The sequence below is a fragment of the Barbus barbus genome (assembly GCF_936440315.1).
Source record: "Barbus barbus genome assembly, chromosome: 10".
Classification (NCBI taxonomy): domain Eukaryota; kingdom Metazoa; phylum Chordata; class Actinopteri; order Cypriniformes; family Cyprinidae; genus Barbus; species Barbus barbus.
The window spans coordinates 13731705-13753121 of NC_136738.1; the positions used below are offsets into that span (position 1 = coordinate 13731705).

The 21417-nt window shown below is 41.2% G+C and overlaps 1 protein-coding gene across 1 annotated transcript in view; it reads right to left on the reverse strand.

Annotated features, from left to right (window-relative positions):
• Positions 1 to 21417, reverse strand: part of LOC306875608 (piezo-type mechanosensitive ion channel component 2) — a gene marked incomplete at both ends in the record, with an annotated part of 550584 nt that overhangs the window by 261130 nt on the left and 268037 nt on the right. The window contains 3 exon segments of the mRNA XM_079426295.1: positions 10910 to 11069; positions 14158 to 14254; positions 15920 to 16163. Of these exon segments, the coding sequence (XP_079282421.1) occupies positions 10910 to 11069; positions 14158 to 14254; positions 15920 to 16163 (501 nt within the window).

The following is a 21417-nucleotide window of genomic DNA, read 5'->3' on the forward strand; positions in this document are numbered from 1 at the left end:
AAACTTAAGGCTATAGCCTATCAGCTATAAAAACGTCAATCCAAAAACAAATCAGTTTAAGGTGAAATTGATGCCTACCTCTCTCATTCGGCACAAATCCAAATGTTTCCATATTCGCGACGTATCTGGATGCTAAAATATTATTTATGAAAGGTTTTGTACTTTCATCGACGTAAAACGTCTCAGGTTACGTATGTAACCATGGTTCCCTGAGAGGGAACGAGACACTGCGTCCTCTAGAGGTCGCTATGGGGAACTCCATCTACGTGACCCGTGTCTGAAGCATATATATAAAAACACCAAATATTGGCCGGCGACAGCCTATGACGTCACTCCCGGTGCGACCACAGTATAAAAGGGCGCCGGGAGAAAGCGTCATCCACTTCTTCGTCTGACGATGCATCCGAAGCATGGCCTAAAGTCTAGAGGACTTTAGTGCATGCCATTCCACAAAGGCGAGCACTAAGTATCAACTCTACCAAAAGGATAAGGGAGTTGTCCCTGGGATGAACTGACGGCTGTCAGTGACATTATCCCCTTCGCCAAAGGCCTGAGTTGCATACCCCGGAACTAACATAATAGAGGCCGGACCTCCTGGACCCAGGGTAGAGCTCAAGGCTTGGAATCAGAAAAGGGATTCCTTTAAGGGGATACGACCAAGCGCTTAGGATAGTAACTAAGCCAGGCCTTTCACCCAGGGGCTACTTCTTGCTCCTACAAGAGCTCGCTGAAGGAACTGTATCAACAGATCCTTGGTAGTAGCCCCTGTTCAAGTAGTATCACTGGGGATACATAGGTAGAGTGGGGCCCAAGGTGAAAATGGGCCTAACCGACTCAAAGAATGGGTACGAAGCCGCAGCGCGTAACCCATACCATACAGGATTTTAGAAAAGACCGCAAAACACTCGGTGTGCGATCTTACCACAGCGTGGCTTTCAGAAAGTACACAAAGACTAGCGTGCGCACTTACCATAACATGGATTTGCAAACTCTGTTTCTCCAAATTCTCTGGAGGGAGCAGCATGCTCATAGGTGACCCTCTATAGCGAGGGGAGCAATGCCAGCTCGAACAACCGGGAGAGCTCGTGAGGGAGCAGCATGCTCATAGGTGACCCTCTAAATGAGGGGAGCAATGCTAGCTCTACCAAGACAGAGCTCTGGAGAGCAGAGAATTTAACTCTCAGCATGAGAGGGAACTTAGACGCTCAGAAGGGAGCGGCATGCTCATAGGTGACCCTCTATAAAGAGGGGATCAGTGCCAGCTCGACCAACAAGGAGAGCTCGTGAGGGAGCAGCATGCTCAAAGGTGACCCTCTATAGTGAGGGGAGCAATGCTAGCTCTACCAAGACAGAGCTCTGGAGAGCGGATAACTCAACTCTCAGCATGAGAGGATACTCAGCACATACATAAGTAGAGTGGGACGCAAGGTGAGAACCGGGGCCTGACCGACTCAAAGAATGGGTACGAAGCCTCAGCGCGTAACCCATACCATACAGGATTTTAGAAAAGACCGCAAAACACTTGGTGTGCGATCTTACCACAGTGTGGCTTTCAGAAAGTGCACAGAGACTAGCGTGCGCACTTACCATAACATGGATTTGCAAATTTTATTCTCCAAATGCTCTGGAAGGAGCAGCATGCTCATAGGTGACCCTCAATATTGAGGGGAGCGATGCTAGCTCTACCAAGGCAGGGCTCTGAAGAGCGGAGAACTCAACTCTCAACATGAGAGGGGACTCAGACGCTCATAAGGGAGCGCCATGCTCATATGTGACCCTCTACAGAGAGGAGAGAAATGCCAGCTCGACCCACAAGGAGAGCAGCATGCTCATAGGTGACCCTCTATAATGAGGGGGAGCAATGCTAGTTCCACCAAGGCAGAGCTCTGGAGAGCGGAGAACTCAACTCTCAGCATGAGAGGATACTCAGCACATACATAAGTAGAGCGGGGCCTAAGGTGAAAACCGAGGCCTGACCAACTCAAAGAATGGTACGAAGCCTCAGCGCGTAACCCATACCGTTCAGGATTTTAGAAAAGACCGCAAAACACTTGGTGTGCGATCTTACCACAGCGTGGCTTTCAGAAAGTGCACAGAGACTAGCGTGTGCACTTACCATAACATGGATTTTAATAACGTTTCTCTCTATCAGATGCTCTCTGGGGGGAGCAGCATGCTCATAGGTGACCCTCTCTCGAGAGAGGAGCAATGCCAGCTCGACCAACAAGGAGAGCTCGTGAGGGAGCAGCATGCTCATAAGAGACCCTCCATAGTGAGGGGAGCAATGCTAGCTCTACCAAGAAAGAGCTCTGGAGAGCGGAGAACTTAACTCTCAGCATGAGAGGGAACTCAGACGCTCATAAGGGAGCGGCATGCTCAAAAGTGACCCTCTAAAAGAGGGGAGCAATGCTATCTCGACCAGCAAAGAGAGCTCCTGAGGGAGCAGCATGCTCACAGGCGACCCTCTAAAATGAGGGGAGCAATGCTAGCTCTACCAAGACAGAGAGGATACTCAGCACATATATATAAGTAGAGTGGGGCCCAAGGTGAAAAACGGGCCTGACCGACTCAAAGAATGGGTACGAAGCCTCAGCGCGTAACCCATACCATACAGGATTTTAGAAAAGACCGCAAATCACTCGGTGTGCGCTCTTACCACAGCGTGGTTTTTAGAAAAGTGCACAGAGACTAGCGTGTGCACTTACCAAATATGGATTTTAAAAACCGTATTGTCAGATGCTCTCTGGAGGGAGCAGCGTGTTCATAGATGACCCTCTAAAATGAGGGGAGCAATGCAAACTCTACCAAGAAAAAGCTCTGGAGAGCGGAGAACTTAACTCTCAACATGAGAGGGAACTCAGACGCTCAGAAGGGAGCGACACGCTCATAAGTGACCCTCTAAATAAGGTTAGCGATGCCAGCTCAGCCAACAAAGAGAGCTCAAAAAGGGAGCAACATGCTCATAAATAACCCTCTAAAGTGAGGAGAGCAATGCTAGCTCGACCAACTATGAGAGCAACCTGACAAGGAGGCCTAAAGAAAGGCCTGACGTGCTGAGGTTTCTGAATAACAGAGCTCTGGGAGCGGAGACTCGACTCTCATATGAGAGGAAACTCGGACGCTCAGCAGGGAGCGGCATGCTCATAGGCAACCCTCTATAGTGAGGGGAGCAATGCCAGCTCAACTAACAGGGTAGAGCTCGGAGGGGTACAGCAGCAACGAGGAGCAGGTTGTTAAGTAACAAAGCTCTGGGAGCGGAACTCTACTTACAGCAAAAGAGGGAACTCACACGCTCATACGAGAGCAGTATACTCAAGGTGACCCTCAACAGTGAGGGGAGCAAAAACTAGCTCTACCATGATAAAGCTCTAGAGAGCGGAGAATCTACTCTCAGCATGAGAGCTAAGACACTCAGGAGGGAGCGGCATGCTCATAAATAACCCTCCACATTCTAGGCGAGGGGAGCAAAGCCAGCTCGACCTACAAACAGAGGGATACCTAACAACCCGAACAAGCTGCTGGAAATAGTATCAGGGTAATAGGTAGCTGAACAGAAGGCAACAAGGGCTCAGGGAAACTGCTACTTAAAACCCTAATAAGGGTGGGCAGTTCTAAGCTAAACCTCATGCACCTATTATGGCCTCGTTTGAAGAACAAAAGGGCCAGACTTAGAAAATGCTGCTCCTCAGAGCCAAAGCATTGTAATAAAGTCGCTCAGCACCACACCTGATACCAGCCTGCTTTAGTACTGGAAGAAAGGTAGTTTGAATGGTATAAAACACACATACCAGCGAATCTGTTAAAAATTGGATCGTACTCACCCATCCATGGATCCCGCGCAGAAGAACAGTCCAGTGTAGGGGCTGAAATAAGGGCGCAGGAGGTGCTCACCTAACCTCGGTCAGGTGGTAGAGAACTGAGGTTGAAGGGGAATTAGAGAGGGGAAGATGAGGGCTTTAGATGTACAGGCCCCCTGAGGGAAGGAGAGATATTCAACTCTTAACCTGGCCTGGGCGAGAGCGTTGCAACGCCCCGTCCGGACCACCTCCCTCAGGTCTTGCTACCTCTCTTTGACCCGCGCCACCCTTGAAGCCCTACCCGCAGGCGGGGAAGGGCGCGAGTCGCGACACTAGCCTTCTGTGCCCATCTCTGATCCTCAGATCGGGATGGGTCAGGACCCCTGCGCTGTTTGGGCTCAAACCTGGACCTTCTCGTTTAAATTAAGGTTTTAAAAGCCGCTGAACACGCCTTTTGCCTCCCTAAACTTTTGAACCACCGACTCGACGGAGGTACCAAAAAGTACATAAGGCGAAACCGGAGCATTGAGAAGAAAGCCCTTCTCTCTATTCCCAATATCTGCCAGGTTCACCCACAGATGTCTCTCCGTTACCACCCTGGCCGCCATAGAACTGCCCATAGCAGAGGCGGCCTGCTTAGTGGCTCAAAGAGCTAAATCGGCGGTGCGGCACAGCTCAGCAACCTCGTCAGGTATATATATATTTTTTTTTACAAACCTTTTATACCTTTTTTACAAGCCTTTTATCCAGGTCTTTCAACAGATCAGCCTGGTATGCCTGAAACACTGCCATAGTGTGTAATGAGGCGACAGCCTGACCTGCTGCTGCGTATGCATTGCCATTCCAGCGTTTTTTTTTTGTTTTTTTTTCTCAGATGACGTCAGCGAAATCGCGTCATTGTCATCCAACAGCTCGCCCTCGCTCGCGACTGACGAGCGCGAGAAGGAAAACCTCTTCTATAACTCATTGGCGAGAACCACCTGCAAACCCCATGAGCTCATTTTCCTCCGTGCTTCAGCAGCGGAGGGTCCTGAACCGCGGGAAGCAGACGGCTGCCCCTCTTTCCTCGAAAAGAAAGACAGAGGAGAGCAGAGCTTTTAGAAAAACGCTCGCAATACGCGCAGCGCACAAACAAAAGACGTAAAGATCATGTGAGTCATCAAGCATCAGATAACGTGGCTACGGATGCACACATCTCTTAACGCCTTGCTAGTGCTCGCATTACAAAAGTAAACCATACTTATCTCGTAAGATGCACGCTTCAAACAAACAGTCATTGAAGATGAAGAAGAGGATGACGCTTTCTCCCGGCGCCCTTTTATACTGTGGTCGCACCGGGAGTGACGTCATAGGCTGTCGCCGGCCAATATTTGGTGTTTTTATATATATGCTTCAGACACGGGTCACGTAGATGGAGTTCCCCATAGCGACCTCTAGAGGACGCAGTTTGAAGTTCCCTTGAAAGGGAACATCATCCTTCACATCGGCTATATCAGCACAGTGAGGCGGTGGTCATGCTGAACACAACAGATTGGACAACGGAACACTGTAACTTTTTATACATTTCTTTAACTGTATTTTATTTTGATAATGAATGGAATGCAATGTCGCAAAAATATGTTGTTTCACTGGTATAAAACTGTAAATCTTTTGCAAAAGAAAACTACTTTCTGCCGCCTCGTTTTCCTTTTCGAGAACTTTGGAACATGTCACAATGTTATTAGGCCTAACTAAATTTTATTTTGCTTCGTTAATTTCAAGATGACACATTCCTGAACAGGAATCCCACTCCCAGCATGTGACTGGCTGACCGATCTCCTGCCCTAAATCTCTTATCTCGGGAGACATCTAAAAACCCAGAATATATTTGAGAGGAACATCTGGATATCTTTAAAGAACAGTCAAACAGGGCAAAAGACATTGTCATTTGGAGAAACTCCAAACAAACACTCCCTGAGTCCCTGACCATTAACGCAGTAATTCAATGATGTGATCCGCAGGGAAGACGGTTTTACAGCAGACGTCCGAACTAAGCAAAACACCAGATCTCCATGAAAGTGACCTTCCCGCGACCTCGCGTTTCTCCCCAAAAGAGGAACACGCCTTTTTTGCTCTCTGACAGACTAAGAGACGCAATGTTTTCGCTTAAGTATTTTAAAAGGGACAAATTATACTAGTTTCTGCTATTGAAGCAATATACTCAAACAATATACACAATATATTTACAACATATATTAAGGTTGTTTTCATGTCATTTATAAGCTTGCTGAATTATTGGAACTTATGGTATTGTTGTGATCTTTTGATGTATGATTTCCCTGACCACTATTGTTCAGTTCACATGCTTGGTGTGATTTATTTAGAATTTAGGATTGTTTAATCGAGGCATTAACCCATGTAGTACATAAAATTAAGATATGTACTGTAGTAAACTTCAGAACCATTGTTCTAATTTTAGCTTTTAGGGAATCACTCTTAAGAGTCGATATTTATATGATTAATTAATATTAATCAGAATGTCCAACTTATACCTTGTTAACGATACCTTATTAACGACTTGTCCAGCAAGCATTAAAATCAGCACGTTATTTCTTAACAATTTTGTTTATCTTATTCGCGGCCAACGATAAAACAAACCAAATAGATAGTTATCAAATTCATGAGCGTAGGTAAACGCGATCTTTGGCAAGTAATTAAGATTTGCAAATCACATAGCAACAGACAAGAGATTTCTTAATAGAATCAAAGTTTATTTCACTACTCTAACACAATACTAAGCTAAATGACACAAAACAGAAGACGTAACAAACACACACACATTGCAATGAATGTTTTGATCTGAAGAGAGTTTAGGTTCTAATGCTCGTTTTCAAGAATGCTCTACTTCAACCTGAGGGAAATCATACGCATGGAACTCCTCTATCTTTACTCTTAAAAGATAAATACAACCAGTTTCAGCAGAGTTAGGAAATATTGTCTTACTTTCTTTGCTTTCAGTTGAGTTCAGTTCTTTCCGGGTTCAGGAAAGTTTGTGCGCGGATTTGCGGCTTGGTCGGTCGTTGTCACGAGAATACTCTTCAGTGGTTGGTTGGCTTCGTTCTGACTAGATGACGCTCCCAGGAAGTTGGTTTCAGTTTCTGAGGCTTTAGATATTAAAGTTCTTTGGAAGTTTGAGTCTTGATCTCAGTTCACTGCTCAATCATGATGTTAAATCTCTGAGAGTTTTGACAGTACTGAATGTCACTTCACTTCAGAGCGCCGCGCGAGCTGAGCTTAAGCTTGAGCTTGAGCTTAAACTTTTCTTTTTAACAACCAACGAGACACAGTTGGGTATCTGTTTTTAACGGGCCGATTTGGGATCCACCCACAGGTGAATGACCCAATTGGATTCTTCCTGTGGGGCGGAGCCCCGCCCAGCACAGCTTCTTTCCATGCATACATTATCTGCTGCCTTATTTCATAAAACAACACGCATATCCTAGCAGATTCCTATAAGTGTCTTAATTTGTACATTATGATGGGAAAAGACCATTTTCATCCATACCGGATTATTGCTGATGAAATCAGCTTTCATCAGAAATCAAACACTACGTAATTTTGCATAACCAAAGTACATATATCAGTTGTATCCATTACGCGGTTAAGCCCCAGATGAAACAATCCTTACTTCTAAATAATCACATCGAGCATGTGAACTGAACACTAGTGATCAGATAAAGTTATACATCCAAAGATTACAACAATACCATGAATTCCAATAACACAGCAAGTTTATACATGTCATGAAAACCTTAATATATGTTAACAATATATTGTATATATTGTTTTCGAGTATATTGCTTCAATAGAAGAAACTGGTATAATTTTTCCCTTTTAAAATACTTGAGCAAATCATTGCGTCTCTTTGTCTGTCAGAGAGCAAAAAAAAAAGGCACATTCCTCTTTTGGAGAGAAACGCGAGGTCACGAGTGTTACTTTCGTGGAGATCTGGGAATCTTCTTAGCTGGACATGTGTAGTAAACACATCATTGAATTACTGCACTAATGGAAAGAAAAATCAGGGAGGGTTTGTTTCAGAGTTTTCCCTGATGACAAGGTCTCAAGAATGTTGTGTGTGTGTGTTCTGGTTTCGACCAGATCCTACAGTACTTTGTGTGGATGCCAAATACCTAATGTTTGATTTGTAATGAAAGCTGATTTCATCAGCAATAATCTGGTGTGGATGAAAATTGTCTGTTCTCATCAATGTATGATTACAATACGAACAGAAATCCGCTCTCAATAATTTCTGCATGTGATAAAATAACTGAACAAGATAATGTATGCAAGAAAGAAGCTGTGCAGGGCGGGGCTCCGCCCCACAGGAAGAATCAGATTGGGTCAGTCGCTCGTGGGTGGATCCCAAATCGGCCCGTTAAAGACAGATACCCAACTAGTCTCAGTTGGTTGGTTGGTTGGAGAAAAGAAAATCTAAAGCTTAAGCTTGTTGCTCGGCGCTCTCAGTCATTTAACATCATGATCGAGCAGTGAACAGAGATCAAGACTCAAACTTCCAAAGAACTTTAACATCTAAAGCCTCAGAAACTAAAACCAACTTCCTGGGAGCGTCATCAAGTCAGAACGAAGCCAACCAACCACTGAAGAGTATTCTCGTGACGACGACCTACCAAGCCGCCAATCCGCTCACGATCTTTCCTGGACCGGGAAGGAACTGAATTCAACTGAAAGCAAGGAAAGTAAGACAATATTTCCTAAAGCTGCTGGAAACTGGTTGTATTAAAGTGAAGTGAAGTGACATTCAGCCAAGTATGGTGACCCATACTCGGAATTCGTGCTCTGCATTTAACCCATCCAACATGCACACACACAGCAGTGAACACACACACACCGTGAACACACACCCGGAGCAGTGGGCAGCCATTTTATGCTGCAGCGCCCGGGGAGCAGTTGGGGGTTCGGTGCCTTGCTCAAGGGCACCTCAGTCATGGTATTGAGGGTGGAGAGAGCGCTGGACATTCACTCCCCCCACCTACAATTCCTGCCGGCCCGAGACTCGAACCCGCAACCTTTGGATTACAAGTCCGACTCTCTAACCATTAGGCCACAACTTCCCCTTAATTTCCCCTTATTAATCGCTAAGAGTAAAAATAGAAGAGTTCCATGCGTGTGATTTCCCTCAGGTTGAAGTTAGAGCAATTTTGAAAACGAGTATTAGAACCTAAAACTCTCTTCAGATCAAAACAATTCATTTCAATGTGTGTGTTTGTTTACGTCTTTTGTTTGTGTCATTTAGCTTAAGTATTGTGTTAGAGTAGTGAAATAAACTTTGATTCTATTAAGAAATATCTTGTCTGCTGCTATGTGATTTTCAAATCCTAATTACTTCCAAAAAAGATCACGTACCTACGCTCAAAATTTACTTATGCTAAATGTCAACATTACATAATCAATTCAGTATTACTGTGGCCACAGAATTAGTCTGAATTGTTAAGGCATACAGGTTAATGCTTGCTGGACAAGTCGTTAATGAGGTATGATTTAGAAGGTATATGGACATTTTGATTAATATCAATTAATCATATAAATATCAAATCTTAAGAATGATTCCCTAAAAGCTAAAATTAGAACAATGGTTCTAAAGTTATTACAGTACGCCTATAGTTTTATTCTGTTTTCTCCATTCAAAGAAGCGCTGCAGGTGCGCAAGATCTATTGAATCCATCTTACACTATCCTCGGATAAACTCTTACGCCAGTGCATTGCTATTTTGACTTATCTATGAAGAGCTCACAGCTGAGCGCGGGCATTTCACTTGTTGGATGCATCAGCGTCACATTTGCATAGTCCGTACTAGAATTCCTGATTGGTTGACAAGAAATTTCAAATATTAAATGGAAAAAATAAAATAATAATATTGACCGCCTAATGGCCATTTCAAATTTTCGATTCTGTTCGTAACTATAATATTTGATTTAGTTTCTGGTTCTGTTCCAGTCAAAATTTTGTTCGTTTCAGAGCCCTGGGTGTTAATGCTGCTATTTGCACATATAAAGGTAGAGACCTGAAAAAATGACATTCTAATATTACCATTTAATATTCAACTAATAAGTATTAGCTGTCGGTCAGGAAAATAATCTAAATGGACAAAATGCTGTCAATATACAATTATCTGCCAGATTTAATATTCCGCATGCAACTCAAAAACTTGCGTACACAAGCTGAGACCTGACATGAAATTTGAGTGTAGCCACTGCTCACATCTATATGATAAATTCCAAGTTTTGTGTTGTACATTGGTTTCGTAAATGAGGCCCGCTGTGTTCAAAGCATGAATGGCCAAAGCAGAAGACTTGCAAATCTTTTGAAAAACAGAGGTGGAGAAGCACTCTGTTTTTCCCAGCAGAGAGGCTCACATCGAAGAATGAGCTGTCCTACAGCTTTGGTGTAGGTGGCTCGTGATAGACATTTCCACAGGGGGAGGATCCATGTCCCTAAATCCTTTATTTACTGAATATCCAGTTTCAAGAAGCCTTTGACAGATACTGATGTATCCCCAAACCTCCACACAGGCCAGGACAGCCAAGATAAACTGGTCTCACTGGTGGGTCACGAGGATCTCTATCAGACCCTCTTCCTGCCAATCGATCGACAACTTCCAGCAGAGCCATGTCAACTTGTACAGGGGAGGGTGAGTTTTCCTCCTGTGCTCAAAGTGGATTATTGGCCTTCTTTGACTGGCAGACATGGTGTCATTGGTGCTTCCGCAATTGGTCATGCCTGAGGCCTTCCCATTGTGAAATACTGAACGAATTTTTGAAAGAGAATGCGTTATCACAGTTCTATAATTCAAATAACTGTCTTATCTATAAGTCTATAATTGGCAGGGGATGTAGGTTATATTACAATCAACTTCTCAGTGTCCACATGAAAATCATATATTAGATAAATATGCAGCAGAACAGACATCTGAAAAGTATATAGCTATGCATGATTTTATAGAATAATCATACATAAGAGACTGAAGATTAAATAAGTGTATTACATTACAGAATTCACCTTTAACTCTGATGTTCTGTTCTCACCTTAGCAAACACTATAGCTAACTTTCTCACCTTGAAGCAAGGACCTTAGAAGTTTGAAGGTCAGAAACAACATAGAGGAAGTAGTAGCTGAGGAAGACTCTCCTCTGAGCCAACAGGACAGTGAAACAAATCGCATCCCAGACGATACCAGCTTCACCCTCTGGCAATTCACACTGATTGTCAGGCTTGGCTACATAAAACCACATATGACAAACAGAAATAAAACCACATATGACAAACAGAAATTTGATTGAGGCCTCTCAATGAACCTATGTAAGTCAAAATTATGTACATACAAATACAATCATAACAAAGTTGTGCACATTGTAAAAAATTTAAACATTGCAAATGCTTATTTTTTTAAGCTTGAAGTTTCAAATGATTTTTACTTGTTATAACACTTTTCATAATACAATTCATTCCACTGCAATTTTCCTTATTTCCTGATACTATTTTCTACAAGAAACTTGAAATTAGCTGTCATGTTCATGCTGATGATACCCAGCTTTTTAGTTCAGCAGGACCTGAATAAATTTCTCAATTTTTAAAGTTATTTGTGTGTGTATGCTATTTATTTTTTGTTTGTTTGTTTGTTTACTGTGCATACTCATGATTTTGCGCATATACACACTTTTATGATAACATCTATGCAAAGATCTAAACATAAGACCTCTGGTCAACTATCAGTTTACAAACTATTACCAGACAATAGCAGGACTCTAGTAACTAATGATGACTAATAGTTACTGATGATAAATCACTGAATTATTGAAAATGTATGTACACCTGATGTGGAAATATGGCCACAAAGGAAGTAGAATGGCTGTTACACCTCAGGTGTGCATTAATAAATTAAGAGTTCATTTGCAAAAAACGCTAACTACATTTTTCGTTTCAGAAGTCATGTTTTTTGGGGGGTTTTTTATGCGCATTCCAAGTAATATCATTCAAACTGCAGTTGGATTGTCATGAATCTGGACGTTTTGTGTGTGTTTTTCTCCCCACGTGCTCCCCGTCACCCAGTTTCCCCATGTGTGATTGTTCATGTGTTTCACCCGTGTCTCGCGAATTACCCCTCGTTAGGCCATGCATTTAAAGTGTTGTCTGCCCCATGTTCCCTTGTCCGGTATTAAACGTCTTTGAGTTGTGCTACGTGTGTGTTCCTGCCTGCCCTGTGTTACCCCTTCTGAGAATTATTAAAGACTGTTGTTTGTGTTTACTTCACGTCTCTGAGTTCCTCGCTCTTCGCAGTAGGCAACCGTGACAGAACACCGGACCTACAAAAATAAGTTTATTTGCGTGTTTCCCCTCCGTTTTTGTTTCTGAGTTTTGTTCATTGTTTTTTTTGTTTTTGTTTTTGTTTTTTTTCTCCCCTTGTTTTTCCCATGGATACCTTTACCCATCCTGAATACCTCCTCCTCCTGCTGGAGCAGTGGGAAAGATCGCTCGAGGGCCATACCAGACTGTTCTTGGTCATTGCTTCGCTCGTCCCTCCGGCTCCGCCTACGTCTGTCGTTGACCATCCGTCGCCTCGGGACTCCACTCCTTTGGCTGCGCCTTGTCCTTCCTCCGGCTCTGTCAGGCTCCTCCCTCCCTTCGGCTGCTCCTCAGTCCTCTGTCGCTCCGGCTCCACCGTGGCCTTCCAGATCCCGCCTCCGCATCGGTCGCCTGAGCCACCTGTTCTGCCATGGTCCTCCGGATCCTCCTCGTCACCCTGGCTCATCGGCTCTCTGTCTCCGCCTCATACTCCTCCACCACCTGCTCCGCCACCATAGGTCAGCCCCCTGTAGTCGTCGGCCCTTCCTCCACAATGGCTCCTCCCTCCGTCGGCTCCACCGTGGGTCGCTGTTATGGCTGTGGCCTGGGTCCTGCTTGGCTCCTCCTGCTCCAAGCCCCTCCCGTCTCTGTCTGGTCTGCCCTGTCTCTGACCTGGCTCATCCCTCCTTCCCCACCTCCCTGGACTCTGTATGCCGGCCCCTCCCGGGTGTCCGTTCAGCTCCTGAGCCTCCTCCCAAATTCCCACCCGTCCCTCCCTCTGTTGTTTCTACGGCTCAAGGACATGCCCTCTGGGAGGTGGGGGGGGGTATGTCACAGAACTGGAAATTTTGTGTGTTTTGCTCCCCACGTGCGCCCCTTGACCCAGTTTCCCCATGTGTGATTGTTCACGTGTTTCACCTGTGTCTCGCCCATTACCCCTAATTATTTATCATGTATTTAAAGTGTTGTCTGCCCCATGTTCACTTGTCCGGTGTTAAACGTCTTTGAGTTGTGCTACGTGTGTGTTCCTGCCTGCCCTGTGTTACCCGTTCTGAGGATTATTAAAGACTGTTGTTTGTGTTTACTCCATGTCTCCGCATTCCTCACTCCTCGCAGTAGACAACCGTGACATGGGTTGTTTTGATTAAGTAAAAATAACTTAAATACAGGTAATTTACAAAATTAAAGTTCATTGACAGTGTGTTTTTGTTACAAATTAAAAGTTTGTTTTATAGCAAAAGCAGAAAACTCCAACAGTTGTTTTTTGGCAAAAGCATATAACTCCACATTTCATGTTTTAGAGTTTAAAAAAACACTTGTTTAATCTTTGTAAGATGCCAATGTAAGATGCCAATGTAGATGCCTGACAAACATTGGTGTTGTTGTAATCATAGACTGTATGGATGTGATTACACGCAATAAACTGAGCTTTTCCCTCACCATTGCAACGCGCTGCTTTTGCAATGTTCCGTGAAAACGTTTCAGCTTTTATCTTCCTTTTACGGCCTGGAGAAGATATCACAGGCTCATCAAGTTCATCTAAATTATCCATCCTCAATCACTTTTAGTCAGCTTTGACTAAACTCCTCTCAGCTAGTACATCTTTTCAAAGTGAAATTAGCCTTGTCACCTGACCTGAATACAGCGTGCTGATTCGCTAAAATGGACTTATCGGCTTCTGTTCAAAAACAACAAGGGCGCTTGTCGGCTTCTGCAGTAAAATGTGAACTCGCGATGCCTTGGAAGTGGACAATACCAGCTTTTTTGACTAAATGTGTTTAGGGTTCAGATTGCGCTATATGTGGAGAATAATGCACGGCAATCAGCTAATTTGTTTTTAAAGTGGCATTTATCGGTTTTTGCAAATAAACTCTTCAAATGCAGTTGCCACTCCCAAATCTTTGCAGTGTATGTAAATGGCCTATGAAGGATTAGAAAATGTAAATGAAATATATTTTTCAGTGGTGTACTAATTATGTGATTACACTATGAGCAATCCTATTCAACAAAGTATTACTTACGTAAATTGTAGCCATTGATGGTGCAGAACATGCTAAAAGCTTGAATGAGCCAACAGCCGTGCTTCTGTAGACTCTCCAGATAAACACAAGAGCCAAGCTGATCGCACACACAAACAAAACACAGAAAGTAATTATGCTTAAGAGGATCACTTTATTTAAAACAAAAAATGGGGGGGGGGGGGGTAATGTATAGTCTGCAGGTAATAACCACAAGGGTGACTGTAGATAATCTTAAATTTTGATTACTTTTTAAACAATGAAATGGCCACAAAAATTTAATTTGGGTGAGAAGGGTGTGCAGAGCAATGTTGGGGGTAACGCATTACAAGTAATGCGAGTTACGTAATCAGATTACTTTTTTTCAAGTAACTAGTAAAGTAAAGCATTACTTTTTAATTTACAAGAAAATATCTGAGTTACTTTTTCAAAAACAGTAAATCCTGTTTTTCCATTTTTTTTTCTCTCCAGTAACTGACAGTTCTCCTGTCCCCATGTTGGGAGAAATCGGAAGTAGAGAGACGTGTGCGCTGTGTGAACATGATGTTTCTGTAGTTCTAGACTAAATGTGACCCTGGACCACAAAACCAGTCATAAGGGTAAATTTTGGGAAATTGAGATTTATTCATCATCTGAATAAAGCTAAATAAACAAGCTTTCCATTCATGTATGGTTTGTTAGGATACAACACTATTTGGTCGAGATACAACTATCTGAATATCTGGAATCTGAGGGTGCAAAAAAATCTAAATACTGAGAAAATCACCTTTAAAGTTGTCCAAATTAATTTCTTAGTGTCGAAGAAAAAATAATTTTGGTTGATTTTACATGATTTTCTATGCTCATGAAACATAGTGGAGAGTTTGTCTCTTACATGGTGAGATTGATTTTAATTTGCCACGACATTAGCAATGCATATTACTAATAAAAAATGAAGTTTTAATATATTTACAGTAGGAAATTTACAAAATATATTCATGGAACATGATCTTTACTTATTATCCTAATGATTTTTGGTATAAAACAAAAATCGATCATTTTGACCCATACAATGTAATTTTGGCTATTGCTACAAATATACCACAGCGACTTCAGACTGGTTTTGTGGTCCAGAGTAACAAATGTGAATATGCATTATTTCATCCCACTCTCAAAAAACAGATTTAGTAGGCTATTCATCAAAATTAACCTTTTTCTTTTTATTCATTACACTTTTTGGTGTGAAAGGGTTTTTACATTTGCTATATTTAAGAACTTCTTATATTAAAAACAATCAAGCCCTGCTCATATTTAAAAAGTAACGCAAAAGGAACATAACGCATTATTTTCCATAAAAAATAACTAAGTAACGCAATTAGTTACTTTTTTATGGAATAACGCAATATTGTAATGCATTACTTTTAAAAGTAACATATTCTAAATTTAGAATATGTTTTTCTTCATTCTCTATTGACCATGGAAACATTAATCCATTGAACGATTATCAAATGATGGAGAACAGTTAAAACCAGTTACATCTCCTGATGTGATGTAGTAATATGCACTTTTAGATAGCACAATTATTTATTGGCTAGTGCAGTTAGTTTATGTGTGTGGTTCTTTGTGTTATCTTTGACCTGCATAGGAACTGCATTTAAATTGTGAAAACACCAGTATTGCCTAGGTGAAATTCCCAGAGTTGGCACAGTATGGTTATAGTTTTTGGCCTCCCTTAGTCGCAGTAATGTACTATAGGGTGTGAAAGAACGCTCAATGATGTGCTTACTGAGAGCATGTTCTTGAGGCTGATGACCACACAGGTGTAAGCTATGAGACCGTCCCAAAGTCTGAGCACATATTGCACTGGCTGTAGCAGTAATGTGCCTCCAAACAGCATGAAATAGAAACAGGCTACCAGATAACCCAGACAAAAGATATTAATTCTTGTGGTTCCAGTGATAAAGATGAGACATAACACCAGCCAGAAAAAGTAACTGAACGCAAACAGCTTCAACATGTCCAGATATGATCTGAAAGCACACACAAAAGCATAACATTTCACAACATTCTACATATATCTGTGTTTATAGTAAACAAATGCAATTAATGACAGTGATCATTTTTACACTTTGCACAAACTGTAAATATATTTATATATATATTTGGTAACATTTTACAATAAGGTTCTATATTAAAACAGTTACAGTATATTTTAAACTGGGGAGACACTTTTGAGTTCTCAAATTTGCAGCATGTTTTTATTGTAGACTAACCTCTATGCAAATATCAAGAACATTTTGGTTCTACATTTCATGACCCCCTTAAAGGGATAGTTCACCCAAAAATGAAAATTTGATGTTTATCTGCTTACCCCAAAGGCATCCAAAATGTAGGTGAGGCGACTTTGTTTCTTCAGTAGAACACAAACGACTATTTTTAACTCAAACCATTGTAGTCTGTCAGTCATATAATGGAAGTCAATGGGACTCACAAGAAAAAAAAACATACACAGACAAATCCAAATTAAACCATGCGGCTCGTGACGATACATTGAGGTCTAAAGACACGAAACGATCAGTCTGTGCAAGAAATTAAACAGTATTTATATAGTTTTTTATCTCTGATCCACCACTGTCCAAATGTCCTGAGCGCGTTCACATCAGCTGGCGCGTAACGCGTCTTCTTCTTGCTTTACGGTGGATTGCAGACTCATAAGTACATTAGCGCCACCTATCTCTCAAATGTGCCATTGACACTCCTAATTGAGATTGTAGATAGAGTGTCAATGGTCCATTTGAGAGTAATGGTGGTAATGCAATTACGAGTCTGCAATCCACCGTAAAGCAAGAAGAAGAAGAAGAAGACACATCACGCACCAGCTGATGTGAACGTGCTCAGGACACTTGGACAGTGTGGTATATCAGAGGTGTACCTCAATGTATCGTCAGGAGCCACATGGTTTAATTTGGTTTTGTCTGTGTATGTTTTTTCTTTTTTCTCTCAAAGCCACGAGTCCCATTGACTGCCATTACTGCTATTATGACTGACAGACTGCAACGAGTTAAAAAATCTTTTTGTTTGTGTTCTACTGAAGAAACAAAGTCACCTACATCTTGGATACCCTTGGGGTAAGCAGATAGACATACAATTTAAATTTTTAGGTGAACTATCCCTTTAACTATTTGCCTACCATTGACTGAATTTCTGTCATTTATGACTCTTCCCTGCCACTGATGGAATTTTCCAGCCATCTACATTTTCATTGTTATATGGCAGGGAGTGCTGTTACGCATCTTTTGAAATAGTGCAGAATCTCCGGATCCAAAAACAAGTGAAGAAGTGGCAGAAGTAAACAACAGAAGCATTGCTTGTGGGCATGTAAGCTAACACGATCATCAAACATTTCAAAGAGGCTCTGTTACTTCTTTTGATATGACCCTGGACCAAAAAAACAGTCATAAGGTTCCAATTTTTTTTTTTTGGAAATTAAGATGTATACAATAAATAAGCTTTCCATTGATATATGGTTGGTTAGGATACACTGTTAGACCTTACCAGGCATTTTTACAGTAATATATTGGCAACACTGTTGCCAGCTAGTTACTGTCAATTGTGCAGTTATTTACTGTAGTCTAGTTTACAGTACTTTCCTGTAAAGATACCATGGACTAAATTCGTGTTAACTAATTTCATTTTTAGAAACCAAGTTTTTTAATGTAGCCAACTGCCAATTAACTTTATAAACTAATATTTTTAACACAAACATATTAATATTTTGAACATATTTCATTTGAGTCTACTTAGAAATAAAATTTCTTCAAGGAAAAATAACTAAATGAAATAGAACCATTAAAATATCAAAATTTAATTTCTTGCAGATAACAGCTAGTTAACCACAGTACCCATGCATGTGCAATTGGAGTTACCTAACGCCAATTCTGTCAGGACCACTATAGTCAATATAACTTACGATTAGCATACATTTTAGGTTGGGGGAATGGTTCTGTTCTGGGAAACACTCCCTGCCCATCTACGCAGCCTAGCATGGATAGGAGCAGGGAGAGCAGAATACCCCCCCTAGGGTAACAGAACAGAACCAACATCAATGATAAATGTAGCAGATACCATTAATGTTCAACGTGATTATTTTAATAACATGATTCAGTGGTCTGACTCAATGATATAGTCACTGCCAAGTCCTGACTGGACGAGAGGAGGAGCTGGGGATGGAGGTGCATGATTAGTTCCTTTGCGAAGCGATAGCTGCTGATTAATGACTGAAGGGACCTTATGAAGGGAATTATGATTGGTGCCGTGATCCTATAGGTAGACGTGGATCAGCTGAGTGTCAGCTGATGCGAGCTTGACTAACAAGGCCTTTCAGAACTACCGCTATACTCTATTTTTTCAGATGTCACTCTGGACCCCTCACATCCAGCACACAACCTCTTTGAACTGTTACCGTCTGGTCGACGCTACAGAGCTCTGAGCACCAGAACGACCAGACACAGGAACAGTTTCTTCCCTCAGTCAATACATCTCATGAACACTCAATAAATAAACGTGGAACACACAACTAATTCATTATCCATTCACCACACTCAATTATTATTATTTTTTTTTCCTCATTTCTAATTTGCACATACTTGACCTGTACATACATAGTCGCCTATATTATATATTATATATTGTGTATTTTTTTGCTGCTTTGTACATTGGTTATTGGCTATTTCTTGTTATTTTGTTTTATTACCTGTGTCCTGTCCTGTTACTGTCTTTCTGTTGCACTGTGGAGCTTCTGTCACTACAACAAATTCCTTGTATGTGTAAACATACTTGGCCAATAAAGCTCATTCTGATTCTGATTTTGATTCTGATTTTCACACCGTACGCGTAAGCAGAGCGTAAGCGGCGCAGAAGCAGTGTGTATGCAGAGCAGGAGCAGCACGCACCCATTGTGCTTTCATACTGGCAGCGTTTGTCGCGCGCAGCTGAACTGCGGTGTGTATACTGCAATAAAGACGAGTTGTCATGTCTGTCGTATTTCCCAGCGTTCTCCTTCGAACACTGTGTGCCATGTGCTTTGATGTATAATATGGCCAGCATACTCTGCTGTAGTGTTGCTTTCATCAATGAAAATTATGACTAAATATCGTCGTCAACAAACTTTTATCGAGACGCAACGTAAATGCTGGTCATGTGACGATGACTATAATTAAATGTATAATGCAATATTGTTGACGAATAAAAATGAGACTAAATGTGGTTTACAAAAAATTTTCGTTTTGTCTATACTACTAGGTACTTATACTATATTGACTGGGTTAAATAGAATTGCAATATTAAAAAGAGACTAAAATACAATTTTCATTGGCTAAAACTAGACTAAATGTCATCGGTTTTCGTCAACTAAAACTAGACGAAAATAGTCATGGATAATTCTGACTAAAATAAGACTAAAATGCTCAGAATTTTAGTTGACTGAAACTTGACTAGACTAAAAAGAGTATGAACGTGACTAAAACTAATAAAAACTCAAATGAAAGCTTCACACAAAGACTAGACTAAAACTAAAATTAAAACAGGCCGCCAAAAACAACACTACTCTGTTGTGATGCGACTGCCCCCCCCCCATCTGTCCCACACACATATGCATGCTGTATATAGGTAGTTTACATGATAAAAAAGTAATCTTAAAGGTAAAAAATGCGTCTAGTTTTATTAATTTAACAAACCTTTGAAGTCTGGGCAAAAACTCATGGACGTGATGTGTTTTTGTTTATTTAATTTTTTTCATATAGTGATTGTGAAATACGTAATGCCTCGCTTACATGATTTTATGGTGACATTTTTTATTTTTCCATGTTAATCATGTCAATATTGATCAAGAACAATACACTGTGGCTTTAATTCATTGTAAGCGGCACAGCAAAAATAGACTCTCCGCCGAAACGATCGTGGCACTGCTGCTCATGTGATACTCCTGCTTGACACTCACACGCTGCTCCTGCTCCCGGTGTGAATGCACTCATTTGTTAACATGCACATTAGAGATTTTCACTGCATCAGCAGCTACACAGCTACTGCCTTTAAATAAAGCAACATGAATCTTATTATCAGTAATCAGTATTACTCCTCTTTTATTCAGTGGGGGGGGGGGGGGGGGGATTGGGTTGGCGTTATTTAAATTTCTAGGGGGAGCACAAATCACATTACTACAAATTATGCATTACTCGCGAAAGTGTGCAATGGCTTTTGTATGCACTATATTTTTCCGATTTCACTTTCACTTTAAAAGTGAAAATAAATTAAACATTATTATTATTATTAGGGGTTCAAGCACGAAGTGCTGAAACCCTATTGTAACTGTTAGGATTTTTATTATTATTATTATTGTTATTAATATCCCCTAAAACTGATCGTGCAGAACAAACCGTAAGGCCTAGAGAGCAGAAACTTTGTCTGGCTCACTACTCGGTGCATAGGCCTATGGGGGGTGCTACAGCGAACAAAAAAGCAAAATCGCTCATAGCTCCTAAACCGCTTGTCGTAGACTCGAAACATTTTTGGAATACTTGGGTCAAGGCGGACAAAAGCCTAAAAAATCTGATTCACGCTGCAAGGTACGTTTTTTCCGCCAAAACGTTCGAAAGCGGAGGGTAAATTTTACGAAAAAGGCTATAACTCGTGAACAAAATGAGATGACTTCACCAAACTCGGTTCACATGTGTGAGAGCTCAATCTTTGGTAAAATAAAAAAAATTGTGCAGTTTAATTTTGAAGTAAGAAGTGTTGGATTATTTCGATCACGATTTTTCTCTTTTTTAAATCAAATCAAATCAAAATCAAATCACTTTTATTGTCACATCACCACAGCACATGTGCCTTCATGAGTGAAATTATTGAGAGCGTGCTCCAGACAGTGCAGAAACAATTTACATATAGATAAATAAAAAACAGAAAATGTATTACTGTTTTTGTTTATATTTGTGTATTTAAATTCTGTTTACAAACTACACAACATTAATGTTCAAAAACTGTATTTTTTTGAAAGCCATCTGTTTTCTAAAAAAAATGACATCTTGCACTTGAAAATAGCACATTCTGTTAGAATTTTACAGTCTAATAAACAAAATATGTAAAAATTACCTATTTTACCCTTAGGTTTTAAAGGGTTAAAAGGGGGTGTGGCCAAATATACCCAGAACCCTATAAAACCTAAACGAAAACTCGAACATTTACTAAACTTGTTGAAAACATGTGTCAGATGACTCTTAACAAGCA